Source organism: Gastrolobium bilobum, unplaced genomic scaffold (genome assembly GCF_033153095.1).
Source record: "Gastrolobium bilobum isolate Gb01-03AN ecotype WA unplaced genomic scaffold, APGP_CSIRO_Gbil_v1 utg25312, whole genome shotgun sequence".
Taxonomy (NCBI): Eukaryota; Viridiplantae; Streptophyta; class Magnoliopsida; order Fabales; family Fabaceae; genus Gastrolobium; species Gastrolobium bilobum.
In genome coordinates this window covers 78,878-93,677 of record NW_026896214.1, presented here as the reverse complement: position 1 = coordinate 93,677, position 14,800 = coordinate 78,878, and the positions used below count along the sequence as shown (strand labels likewise).

General features: G+C 33.9%; 1 protein-coding gene across 2 annotated transcripts; it reads left to right on the top strand.

The window, feature by feature from the left end:
* The first annotated feature begins 561 nt into the window (after positions 1-561).
* Positions 562-6,476, top strand: LOC133298279 (uncharacterized). Of its 2 annotated transcripts, none has more exons than XM_061497545.1 (3): positions 562-3,198; positions 5,316-5,521; positions 5,733-6,476. In XM_061497545.1, the coding sequence occupies exons 1-2, from the start codon at positions 731-733 to the stop codon at positions 5,329-5,331; spliced, it is 2,484 nt and encodes an 827-aa protein (XP_061353529.1). In that variant the 5' UTR covers positions 562-730; the 3' UTR covers positions 5,332-5,521; positions 5,733-6,476. The 2 variants fall into 2 exon arrangements, with proteins under 2 accessions (XP_061353529.1, XP_061353528.1); XM_061497544.1 differs by having other exon boundaries at positions 5,316-5,584.
* The last annotated feature ends 8,324 nt before the right edge of the window (positions 6,477-14,800 follow it).

The following is a 14,800-nucleotide window of genomic DNA, read 5'->3' as shown; positions in this document are numbered from 1 at the left end:
AATGTAAGAAATGAAAAAAAAAAAGCTAAAAATAAATAAAGTAGTACAAAGAGAATTTAGATTGATATTATAAAAAGAAGAAAAAAAACTAGTATATGCTTGATTTAACAAAATTTTAATTATAAATTATTTTTAGTACTATTTAAACATTTTTTTTTTATTTTAGCTACTAAAAATTGTTTCTTTGTTTTTCCTGATTCCTATAATAAAAAAGAAAGAAGGAGAGAAATAAAATATAATAAGTTAAAAAACAATGTCCACTTTTTGGTTGAGAAATACAAATTTGGTTGACTCATCTCTCTCTCTCTCTCTCTCTTCGAGGGCGTTTGGTACAAGAGAAATTTTTATTTGTCCGGGAATCTCAATTTTCAAAAATATGATTTTTACATTCAGTTTACGATAATATTCGAAAATTTAAAATTTAGAAAAATTCAGTTTCCCGGGAATCCGGCCAAATACCGCGTACCAAACGCCCCCTTCCTTCTTTCCAAGTTCCTGTTGGGTAACTCCTCTCTATATGCACCTCTCTTAACTCTCTTTGTAGTGTAGTAAGTAGAAACTCCCTCACTTACTCACTCTCTGACTCTCCTCCATAACCTTCTTCTTCACCTAAACAATTCATCAAACACCTTGCACTCTTCTTCTTCTTCTTCCTTCCACTCACTTTGTGTGCTGTGTGCTTGCTTCTCAGTCTCTGTTACCGTCTTAGGGGGTGACCCTTTATGGCTAAATGCCCCAAAACGAAACCCACTGCCACCAAAATGGTGAAACCACACTCACCACAAGCTCAACCCCTCAACAACACCAACACTGCCCGGTTCTGACCCTCAACCTCAGGGAACCAAAAGACCCCATTTTGGTCACCAATTCAGATACCCTTTGCGGCGGCGCAATGGCCTCCACAAACTCCACCTCCACCGACCCACTCCCTTCTTCTTCCTCCGACGACATCGCCGTCAAAGCCGTGAACAAACGCTACGAGGGTCTCGTCACGGTTCGTAACAAAGCGATCAAGGGAAAAGGTGCTTGGTATTGGGCACACTTGGAACCCATTCTGCTTCGAAATCCTGATACGGGTTTGCCCAAATCGGTGAAGCTCAAGTGTTCACTCTGTGACTCTTTGTTTTCAGCTTCGAACCCTTCGAGAACCGCTTCGGAGCACTTAAAGAGAGGGACTTGTTCCAATTTCAGCACCGGTTTGAGACCCGGTTCGGTTCCTTCTCCTCTTCCAATTTCCTCAGTGGCGGCCGGTTCGAACCGGAAGAGGGGTTCACCTCAAATGGGTGTGGCTTCACCCACAGGTTATCAAAACCATGCCTTGGCAATGGTGGAGTCATCACGGTTTGGTCCTTGTGGTGGTGAAATTGGCTACACTCAGGTGCATGCTAACACGGTGAACCAGCATCAGAATCAGCATCATTTGGTGCTGTCTGGTGGGAAGGAAGATTTGTGTGCTTTGGCTATGTTTGAGGACAGTGTGAAGAAGCTGAAGAGTCCAAAGACTTCACCTGGTCCTGCTTTGAGCAAGGAACAGGTTAATTCTGCTTTGGATTTGCTTGCAGATTGGTTTTATGAGTCATGTGGGTCTGTGTCTTTGTCCACTCTTGAGCACAGAAAGTTTCAAGCTTTTCTTAGCCAGGTGGGTTTGCCAACAACAACAACTTTGAGGCGTGAAATCTCTGGTAACAGGCTTGATGTTAGGTTCAGTGAAGCCAAAGCTGAGTCTGAAGCTAAGATAAGGGATGCAATGTTTTTCCAGGTGGCTAGTGATGGTTGGAAGAACAGGAATTGGTATAGCTTGTGTTGTGGGGGTGAGAGTTTGGTTAAGTTTATGGTGAATCTTCCCAATGGGACTAGTGTGTTCCAGAAGGCAGTGTTTACTGCTGGGGGAGTGGTGTCATCCAAGTATGCAGAGGAGGTTTTGTGGGAAACGGTGAATAATGTTAGTGGGAGTGTGGTGCAGAGGTGTGTCGGTATTGTTGCGGATAAGTTTAAGGCCAAGGCATTGAGGAACTTGGAGATTCAGAACCATTGGATGGTAAATACTTCTTGTCAGCTTCAGGGGTTCATTAGTTTAATCAAGGATTTTAACAACGAGCTACAACTTTTCAGGGTTGTGATTGAGAATTGCCTAAAGGTTGCAAATTTTATTGATACAGAATCTCAGGTGAGGAATGCTTTTCTCAAGTACCGGATGCAGGAGATGGAGTATGCAGGATTGCTTCGAGTCCCTTCACCAAAATGTGATCCTTTGAAGAACTTTGCATCTGTGTTTCCAATGCTGGAGGACATTTTGAGCTGCGCTCGAGTAATCCAAATGGTTATGTTGGAGGACACGTTTAAGGTAATGTGCATGGAGGATCCACTGGCCAGAGAAGTGTGTGGCATGGTTCAGAATGATGGATTTTGGAATGAACTAGAAGCAGTTTATTCACTTGTGAAGCTTATAAGAGGAATGGTTCAAGACATTGAGGCTGAGAGGCCATTGATTGGTCGATGCTTGCCTCTTTGGGAGGAGCTGAGAACCAAAGTGAAGGAATGGTGTGCCAAATACAATGTTGTGGAAGGACCGGTGGAGAAAATACTTGAAAAACGGTTCAGAAAAAATTATCACCCTGCATGGTCAGCAGCATTTATACTTGATCCTCTTTACTTGATTAAAGACACAAGTGGAAAGTACCTTCCTCCATTCAAGTGTTTGACGCGTGAACAAGAGAAAGATGTAGATAAGTTACTCACAAGGCTAGCTTCCAGAGAAGAAGCTCATGTTGTGTTAATGGAGCTAATGAAATGGAGGTCAGAAGGGCTTGACCCACTTTATGCACAGGCTGTTCAGATGAAACAGAGGGACCCTGTGACTGGGAAGATGAAAGTTGCAAATCCATTGAGCAGTAGGCTTGTATGGGAAACATGCTTGAGTGAGTTTAAATCCCTGGGGAAGATTGCAGTGAGGCTCATTTTTCTGCATGCAACCGCATGCGGGTTTAAGAGTAATTGGTCTTTCATGAGGAAAATTTCTGCAAATAAACACTCAAGAATTGGCTTGGAAAGAGCTCAGAAAATGATATTTATTGCAGCTCATGCCAAGCTTGAAAGGAGAGATTTTTCTACTGAGGAAGAAAAGGATGCAGAACTGTTTGCCATGACTGGTAGTGAGGATGGCATGCTAGCTGAGGTCTATGCTGATGCATCCTTAGTGTAATGTGCTTCTTTTCAACTCCTATAGAATTGTGTAATTGTAGGATTTATCAGATTCTTTCCAGAACTCTTCAATTATTCTCTTACATCTAGTGGAAAAATTTTCGTGACTTTGGGATTGAAACAGAAGGGTATTAGAAGGGACATAAAAGCCATGTTGTTCGTGACTGTGTTATTATCAGCTTTGATTCTTATGAATCATCAATCTTTTTTTTCAGGAATTATTTTGTATTTTTGGGGTTTATGAAGGAGGAACCCTTGCTCATGTATTGGCATAATAACAATCCAAGAAGAGAGCAAGAAAAATGTCACAAATTTTGCTAGAGTGATTTTGTAATGAGAATGGCCGAGTCCTAATTCAAATGTCTATCAATAACTTAAAAAGCTGCGTTTATTAGTTCCTGTGGAATAATGAATATATAAAATTGGCCATAATGAGCAACGCCATGTTTACTAACTTCCTCGTGTGTGAATACTTCAGTTCCTAATTGCCATGGAGATACTCAGACATGATTTTAGTCCTCTTCTACTTGTTCTTCTATTTCACTCACTTTTTCTAGATCAAATGGTGGACTAGAAACATTGTAATGACCTTGGAAATATCTTTGTGGATTGATTTTAATTATATTAAAATTTATGTGGTTCTCTTTTTTAGCTATTGACACTGATATGATGTTGATATAAAGCACTCATGCAAAATATTTAAAAATTCAAAGTGAACTGAACTTTATGGTCTGTGCGAAAAATTATTAAAAAAGCAGAATAGATTATGGCTGGAGAATTTTTATTTGTTTTTGCAACGATAACTACGTTAAATAGATGTCATGTAGGGACATTAACACGATTTCTTCACTTGAATAGGGAAAAGGATGACAATATAGTCCATGGAATTGTGATTATATATTTCAATTGATAGTTCATGTCTCGATATGCCATAACACAAAACATTGTCTAGATTCTGATTGCTATGTTAAATTGTGTGACTGAATAGAATAAGATGAATTATCATACTGTTTGACCTCCTGATTTCCATCACTTCCAAAGACTTTAGTGTTCAAGTTTAGTTCAAAATCTGAGTTGACCACATAGAACAAAAGGTCTCCCTGCTTTGTGCAAACTGCTTGATGTAGAAGTTTCAATTTCTTGTTGGGTCTTTAGCCAAATAAAGAGTTCTCTTCATGTTTCCTGGTTTTTTGAACCACTTGAACATTGACCATGTACTTGTTGGACTGACCCCAACTTGTTTTACTTGCCAGAGATGGGCACGTTTTAGCAATTATTCTTATTTTGTTCTAATAACAAGGAATTAAAAGAATCCTCATTATCATCAGATGAAAATTTTCAAATTCAGTCAACCAGTTAGATTTGAAAGTCATATCGTTGCTGATACATTTCTCAAGTTTATAGGTATCAAATTCAACCATGCTATTGGAAACAAAGGATTCAGTAAAAAAGGCAGGGATGATGGTTGATTAATCACACCATTACTCTTATATTTTTACCTAGGGATTGTTTCCGAAACTTGAACCTATAACTTTTCGGTCACAAGGAACAACCTTTCAGCGACTCTAAAACTCACCCTCAAACAAAGGAGTCACTAATTGAGCGTAAATCCACTTTCAAGTAAATTTCAACTACCAAACTGTAGGACAGCATTTCTTGAACAATATTTGTTATTATCTTAGTATCTCTTTCGGAGAGGGCTATTGATGCATGTGATTGATTGCCTTTAGAGGAAAGTGGAAACATATTTCTGACCGTTTTTTGGCCACACCTTTTAAAATTGATTCATGTTTTGTTTCCAACAGTTCACAACATTCTCATAAGTGTCCTTCCCTTTCTAATTTTTATATTATAACTTGAAAGAAAAACATAGCTGTGGATATCTCTACATTTGATCCTAGTCATGTTTCACCATAACTAGATATCATGTGATTAGCTATCACAATAATGAGAACACTATGTAGCAAGAGATTTTGATTGGAATTCCCTGAAAACTATATCAATTGAGAAATCTGATGGAAACAATATCAAAGGATATGGTGCAGTTAAGTTTGTACAAGTATGACACAAAAATAGAAGGCTCCCAAAATTTGACTGTTGCTTTTTTGCTGCAGAGTTGGAATAGCTTGAAGCAGTAGGGTGGGTGGCAAACCAAACATGGTTTTGACATATGACAACCTCGGAAGAAGATTGAAGAAGCACTTGTAATAGATAATCTGGCATATCTCCATCATGGGGTGTTTGTTCCTACAAAATGGTTAGGCCCACAATGGAGAGTGGGTATCCTTGTCGTTGTTTTGGTTGTCATGGTCAAAGAAGAGTGAGTTATGAGTAGCCTTCCTTCACATCAATCCTCACACTGTTTCTCTCTCTCTTTCTCTATGTATGTGTTTATTATTGTTTTTGTGCTAATGTCAACAACCTTTGGTTACTTTGATTCTAAGCATTAATTTTTGTGATAATATAATTGTTAATGGGGCCTTATGCACAATATTTGTTTATCTCAAATGTTGATAATTGGAATTTTGCAGAATTAACCGTTTAGCTTGCCATGATTGCTAAAACGACTTGGGAAAAAAGTTGAAGCAAAAAAGAAAAAGAAAAAAAAGGAAAGTAAGGAGGCCTGTTCGATCTGAGGAGGCACAAGATATGGTTGAGAGGGTTATTGTAACTTGCAACATCATTCAGCTGTTTCTGCATCTATATTTCAGGGGACTATTGAAGCCATGAACAGCAGGCTGGTAGTTCAAGAGTTCTGGTGGTGATCAAATTTGATCTCATTTGTCACTCTTACTTATAGAATATTATATATATGGGAAAAGTGTTTGTCATTTTAAATGATAGAAAGTTATGTCATTTTAAGAGAGATACAGACACAGAAAATTTGAATTTTAAATTAAAAAAAACCACCCACTTTCTCTCTCCCATGATTTCCGTTTTTCTGTGTCTATCTCTCTCCTAAAATGACATAACTTATGTCATTTAAAATGACAAACACCAAACCCTTATATATATGTATATAGGTAAAATCATTTCTGCATCTGCTATATGTACAACAATTAATCTTGACCATTGATTTCTCATATTTAATGCTTTCACCCATCTTTGTATGGTTATGATTCTCCAAATTTAATTGTTGTACATATAGTAGTTGCAGAAATGATAACCGCATATATATATATATATATATATATATATATAGAGAGAGAGAGAGAGAGAGAGAGAGGTGATCCTTTGACACCAATGTCAAATTTGAAGTTTGACACCTCATCTGAGAGCCGTTAGATCAAAAAAGATCAACTGATTTGTAAGCATGTGACATCATTGATCTTTTTGATTTAACGGCTCTCAGATGTGGTGTCAAACTTCAAATTTGACACTGGTGTCAAAGAATCCTACCTCATATATATATATAGATATACATATTTAGGATGGTAACTCTATAAAACATGCCAAAGTATGTCCTGTCCTTTTATTGCACGAACTATGATACAGCAGCTTGAAACTAGCACTAAGCATTGACCACCCCATTACCTCCTACTTTTTCGTGATGCTCTCTCATTATGGAGAAATTCTTACCTACTATGGTAATGTTGTTCTCATTAGTTTTATATTTAACTAAACTGTTAAATGGCATCTGAGATTATTGGAGCATATTGGTAATTCTTCTCACTATGGTTTTAAGTATCTACACCAACCTCAAGGCCAGAAGTAAGTAAAGTGTCTGCACCTCCTTAATGACTGGGAAAATGTCAACCAAGTATGTTAATGAAAAAGTTGTGTGGGCTGACTGAACCTCATTAGTAGTGTAAGATGCTGTATTGCTGATTTCATAGCTGATTTATCTTTCTTCTCAATTTGGTGTAGTGACAGTGTGTCGGCAATGGCAAGCAATTCTGACTGCTGACCAACTAAAAGAAAAACACTCTTTTTCTTTTACTTTTTAATTTATTTTTTCTTTGGTTGTATGGTATAATTTTATTTTATTTTTTTATTCCAGTCTGGTTCTTGTATAGGAGAGGAGGATGTGATGATTGGTATAGGACAAGACCATCTTTTTACAAGAATCTTCACCCTTTCAATGTTCCCCCATGATTAATCTTTCTTTTTAATGTCTCTCCTTTTTCTTCCCACTAAAAACAACTGTGTTTGTTTTGGAATTGAAGATACATTTATACATAATATAATTTCAGTGTTATGGTCAAGTATTCTGACTCTTAATCCTTCATTGCCCTCATGAATTTATTTAAATTTTCATGGCTTACTATTCATTAATAACATGTATCTTGTGTTTGCATGAGTGATCAAACAAGCTTCCTTTGCTTCCAAAAACCAACCAAAATTAAAAAAAAGGATGGAGGAAGTAACCATAAAAAAATAAGTAAGGAGTAGACAACATTAACGTTTTTGCAAAAATATAAGGGTAAAATTGCATACAATTGACCTTTATTTCTATCATCACAAGTTAGAGAGTCTTGTGTATCAGGATTTATCCTTTTGTAGGCAACATTGTAGCAGTGTGATATACAAACAAAAGATTCAGACAAATAGTGTTCTAACTTATACTATTTTGGGTTAGTTGAATTAATTTTCTCATTTTCAATTAATACTTTTAAACTTGTGAAAGTGTAGACCTTAATCTGAAAAGGAATATTTTGGTGCTGATGTTAGACACAGTTGATATTCCCTCCCCCTTGTCTTTTTGATGCAAATGGGCTAACTAACCATGTAGACTTTAACCTTTGGTAGTATTTTGGTAGATTTGAAAATTTGAGTGTGATGATGACAATGATTACACCTTAATCAATTCTTCTCCTATCAAATTGTGGACTGTGGGACAATGATTATGTATTAATCAATTCATCTCCTATCAAAATTTTGACTGTGGGTCTTAAGATCTAAATGGTATTGCTTGCCATATTTTATATATATATATATATATATATATATATATATATATATAACAGCTAGCTTTACCTACCCCTCCACAAGGGGTCCTCTATTACGTGTCAGATGTAGTAGAAACATTTTATGTAAACCCATATTATTCCTTGTTTTTGAGGGTATGGTAATCATAACATTGTTATGCACATGTTGATAGAAATAAAGGACTTAAACATTTTTTTCATGTATTAGATACTTATATTTGATAAAATTTTCAAGTTTTATTTTTAAGTTTATAATCTACAAAATTTATCTTAAAGTTAATTTGAATTGTGTATCACATGAGTACATTCACACGACAATTTCTCTTCCAGGAACACACCTATGTTCTTCTAGGTGTTTCTGTTTAGGTTAGATTTTTCTTTTTATTTGGTTGTTTCTGTTTTTTTTTTTACTTATTTCAGCTTAAAGAGTATTTCAAGATGTGAAGATTCCATGTGGACAATCCTGACTCCACCACATTTGCTTTGGAAATTTCGTTTAAATAATTTGTTTCATATATTTCAATTAAGGGAAATCAAATTCTGCTGTTGTAGCAAAGACAAATTTTCTCCTGCTGTCACCATAAAAAGCAGTGCATCCCATTTTTGTTTTATTTTTATTTTTATATTAGGTGGGCTCCATCGATTCTTCTGTGTGCAGGAGAAAAATGGTCTCTTCCTGAGAGCCATAAACCCCTTCAATTAAATGGGAAAATGATAGAAGTGGCAATTTATTACAAATAGATATGGAATTACTATGATAGTGACCCGGTGTTAGAAGGTGAGATTTCAGAAAGATCTGGGTATGCTAAATGTTTTTGTTTTAAAAAAAATGTTTTGAATATAAATTTTACAAATTAATTTCGAAGTAGGAGGATAATTGTTATGGAATATTTTTATATCCTAACCACCTACCCAAGGATCCCTTAAAAGATAATTATCCAATTATCTTAACAATATAAAACAGTAAGGCTACTAAGGATAGAGTCCCTATCCCAACAGAAAGGAAGTTGAATCCTACTACAACTGAGAGATCTACACAAGCCCAAGAGGTAAGGAGGTTAAAAATTTCAGGTACACACTTTTTAACCTATTTACTATTGTTGCCAACTATGTAGCACGATACTGACACGGGACACGTGACACTCCGACACGTTAATCTTAAAAAATATTAGATTTTGACACATTAGGTCACGTTTTGATATTAAATAATATTTTTAATTTATGTAGTGTATATTATATTTAATATTCAATAATTTAACAAAAAAATGAAACTAAACTTATAATATTCATCAATTTTGCAAAGAAACATAAGATATCTCAAATATTTATATTAAACTCAATAAAATGGTAATCGAAATTTAACGAATCTAATAGTTGAAACTAAAAACTCAACGCAACGCAACATTTGAAACTTTTTTTTGAATTTCTATAACACGTGTTAGAGTGTCGGGGAGTGTCGGAGTGTCGGAGAGTGTTGGATACGACATGTCAGGGTTTTTGAAGTGTCGGTGCTTCATAGGTTGCCAACATTTTGCACACACTCACATCTTGGCTACAAGCCTGTTGCTTGTGCACAATGATTGAAGTGTTGACTATAAGTCAATTTAGATACCTATCTCTAGGGTATTTATGAACGCATACCATACGGTATAGCAATACGGTCTTCTAGGACCTAACAATAATAAAAATATCATTAGATTTAAAGACATGAAGAAATTATATTTATTAATAAAAATACTATTAATGGATTTTCATAATTACAAGATTGTGTGTACAAAGTAATTTAAAATTAAAGAGAAATTAAATTTATTTATGAGTGTCATTAACGAATTTTTTTAAAATAATAAACCTATTTTTTTTTTTTTGAAAAACATACTAAGTTATTCTCATTTTGAGTTTTAAAAACTAAAAGCCAATAATTATTTTAAAAACTATTTTTAGGTCATGAATTCTACTAGTAAAATATGGGGTATGTCTAGAATTGTGAGGTAAATATATTTTTGTCTTTCAAGATTATATATTTATTCCCACTAATTAGGAGAAGGTTAATATTATTTACCCCTAAAGTTATCCTCAGAAAATCAGCATCTAGAAATTCACAGGAAGAAATGCTTGAAATTTCTTTTCAATTTTTTCACTCTAAAAATACGCAGAGAAGGTAGAGAGAAAAATGTGTTAATTAATTTTAGTGAGTTTTTTTTTTTTTTTTTTTGGTAATCAATTTTAGTGAGTTTTAATATTTCCTTATAATAACAATTCCAAACAAACTATCATGGATTTTGGATTAAAGTTAAAAAAAAATCACCATTATAAAAAATGAAAAATTTATAGAAATTTTAATATATATAATATTTTCAAATTTTCTATTGAAACACTTCTAAATTAAGGACTTTAGAAGTCCTTTGTCTTTCCTATATAAATTTATAGAAACCAGTTTTTTTTTATGGGTTTAGTGTTTTTTTTTCCTAGTAGGTGATACATTTATCTTCTATAATTTGAAAATGATATCATTTTGGGTTTGAAAAAAAATAAAGGATATCTTGAAAAAAAATCATGCTATTATAGGTAAGCAAAAATTTCAAAAATGCCCTGTATTTTTTTTTAGAATCCCAAAAAAAATGTTATTTTGAGGTAATAAGAAATAACTTATCTCATATAATAGGACAAATATTTTTCCTTTATTTACGTAATTTTTCTTTACAATAATATGGATTTGAGTTGGAAATACAATAAACCGCTGACATGTTGAACAATTTGATAAAGTAATGGCAAAAAATAGTTAATATGGGGAAAGGGATTATAGGGCTTTAACTAAGACTCATTCTCACGTGACAAGTGCTGAGTGGAAACCAATATTGCCTTAATTTATTTACACAAGAATCCAACCTTCTCGCTCTTTGTAATTAATAAAGAGATTGTCTGGTGCTTGAGTTTGCCATACACTTCAATAATGCTTTTGGTGCTAACATGAATCCTTTAGCCTACTTTCATGTGCAAATGAAAGAGAGAGAAAAATGACAAGTTTGAGGCTCAGATTGAAAGTTAATTACAGATATTTTGATTCCATATGGTTTTGTTTTTGGTCCGATTATATGGTTTCAAAGAGTTCAAGTATCAATTTCAAACAATACGTTGGAACAAACATCATAATATCATATTCATTCAAAAGTTTAGTGGGGAGGTGTCTCGAGACACCGAAATTCAAATTTCAGTTGTTTATTGATTACTTGATTAATTTGATTCGAGTCGGGTGAAATTACATGGGCGGTAAATTTCTTCCTACTAAATTTTAATAGAGGTAAATTTCAAGGAATTCAAATTCGATACCATTGATTAAGCCGAAATAACTTATTACCAATTGACCCCATGTTTGTGTCTCAAAGAAGCATGTTTACCACTACTCTAATTTCAAAGGCACTATTAGTATTACTTGAAAATTTTCTAATTGTAATTAACTTAGATAACAATTCCTCTTATCCCAATTATCCTTTCTTGTGTGGCTTAAGCTAAGATCAAACTTAATAGACATGTTATATAATGAGAGATGAAGAACTAATACGTTGTTGAATTAGACATTAACTACAATTGTAATTTTATTGCGTTCACTTGTTATGAAGCTAACTTTAAGTACAAGCCATTATGTGCCATTTCTATCACATGGTGTGTTACTTTTGCAGCTCCCACTTAATGCCTGACCCTACTAACTTTGCCAATACAAATCCTCTCTGCATGAGATTTCTTTCTTTTTTCATTCTGTCTTCACTGTTTCCTCCACCAATCTATGGCATAATTGGCTCTTATTTAAGTGGCCCCAATATCAAGAGAATCAGAAAAACAATAGAAAAAATAATAATAATTGTATGGTACTATTAGTCTATTACCCACAGACCCCCTCAGAATTTACATTGATTAAAAGAGAGGATGGACCCTAGCATTATTAGAAGATAGACATTAGATAGGGACTAATACATAAATGTGACTTATAATTGGCATAAAGAGAAGAGGGGGAGAGGGGAGGTTTAACAAAGGAAGAGTAACAACATATATAATAGCACCAATCAGCAATATTTTTAGTACTCAATTGGATTACACTACTTTGGGAAAGTGACCAACCAATAATCATTCACACTTGAAAGCTAAACATACCCTCATTCTGAAAGCAATCCATGGAGTACTTATGAGATTTCATTTCAAGATAATGCTATGCTTGATTTTGTTTTTTCTTCTTCCTTTCAATAAATCAAGGAGGTTCAACCTAAAAAATAATACACCTTAGCATTTTTTTTTTAAAAAAAATAATTGGAGGGAAGATCTTTAATTTCGGTGTAAGATTAAAAAGTCTTACTCTTTATTTCAGCCGTTGATTTCTTTCCATCTAACAACAGTAGTTTATTGAGTTATATTTATTAATTAATTATTAATTTTAAATAAATTATAACCATCAAATGGACATAAATCAATTACTGAAATAAGGAGCAAGATTTCTTAGTGGAATTAAAAAATCCTTCTCTAACAATAATAATAAAAAATTTGTAAAATTAGAACGGAAATCTCATATTAATAATGAGTTTTTGTCGTTTTAGTTAGAACTTAATACTCATAGTGAACAAATTAGTGCAGCCATCAAATCTCCATTTTACCTTACCTAATAATGTTTATCGTGTATGATCATTACAAAGCTTTATTATACTTTTCTGTCTCCATTTCTTTCTTGTATTCCTCTAGTTCCATAATTATTACTGTTGTACCTGCAAACAATGCCTACAACTGGCCACCAAAACCTATTATTATACTAAGCTTCGTAGCAAAAACACATGTAAATGTAATCCCATTGGACCACTTCAAACCTAATAACATGCCAAGATTCTTATGTTTTTTTTTGGGGGGTTGTTTATAAATCATAGTAGTTTGTAGTCTTATGCAATATCATGCTTGTCATCTTTGTTGAAGTGTACATTACTCCAACTTATTTTATATTATTCATGAAACACATGTTCACACAGTTTCTCTTTATTTATTTTTTAAAAATGTATTCTAACTTCTTTTGCAATGTATTGTAAATCAACTCCAAGTTGCAAGGGATTTTAAACAAGTTGAGGACAGAAGTGATGAATTCGAATGAAAAGTGTTTTTGTATTTTATTAAAATACATATTCTTATTAGAAGCTGCGTGGTTGAATAGTGTTGTTGAGGCAATATTTTAATTAGTTGGAGATCCTATTCTTGTCCATTCTTATCCTCCTCCTTTACTTAACCAAAGATAGAATTTCATTGCAGCGAGTTTCAAATTAATAAGTGGTTAGAGGCTGAGGCACAAAGATTAAAGAAAACCTACCAACATCGTAGTACGTGAGAAGATTTTAGCCTTTCATATATAAATTGGGCCTGTTATTCTTATACCAACTTTTAGTCATTGATTTAGTTACATCTAACAATTTACATATTTAATAAATTAAAGTAGTTATATATAAATAGAATTAATAACTAAAATTGAAAATATAACTTGTATCGGTATAAAATGATCATGATTCATATTTGTTGTGTCTCAGAGCCCGACAATTCTTAACCCGACCTTATTCTGGTCGACCTGCAGAAGCGTTGGTGAACAGTAATAACAAATTAAATTAAAAAACAGAGATAAAGAAGAAGAGAATATCAAGAATTTTAATGTGGAAAATCTCTTCGACGTGAAGAGCAAAAACTACGGGACCAAGTCCAGAAAAACTTCCACTATGAATAATGGGATTACAAAAGATTCACTCTGGCTAAATAACCAGAGGACTTCACCATCTAAAGGATGGAACTACTCACAAGTGTCTCACACAAGTGTTTCTATTTGTAAATGGGATAGAGAATCCTACTCGATAGGGTATTCTTCTTCTTCAGTGATGACATTGTCTTTGACTTGCACTTTCTCTGCGCGTTTCTCTTTTTCGTGCTATGATGACTTCGTCTCTGATTTGCACTTTCTCTTTCTTCTTTTTTTATGATGACTTCGTCTCTGATTTGCGCTTTCTCTTTCTTCTTTTTTTCGCACTATAATGGCTGAATATGTAAACATCTCTTATAAATAAGAAATTAGGGAACCCATTAATTTGAGCTCGATCCATTATAGGCCACGGACCCAAACAAAATTAATGGTAATTGAAGAATTCATTAAAATAATTGATTAAAAAGGAATAACCGTTGATTTGTATTTAGAAAGTGAGATCCTCTCACATGACATTTGTTACAAAGATTCACTTCTCTAACCAAGAATATGCATCACTTAGCAACTTAGTATTGAAAAAATAGAATAAATGCTCATTCATCAAAATAATGGATATGAAAAAAACAATAATCATATATTTGTATTTACATGGTTGAAATACTTTGACATAATCTCATGTCACATGAAATGATTCGTTCCTCTTACCAACAATATGCGTCAATTAGCAACTTAGCGTTGAGAAAATGGAGGCCTTGGAAGGTAGAGATCTCTCATGTTAGAGAAGGGAACAAGGCTGCTGATTGGATGGCTTCTCATATAGCTGATAATAACGATTGGAATATTTCTTGGTTTAGCCTTCATACTATTGCTTGTAGTGATATGGTTTTAAGTGACTGTATGGGAACAACAGTTCTCAGGATGATACAGATCGAGTCTTCTGTTTTGTTTGTTTATTTTCCAT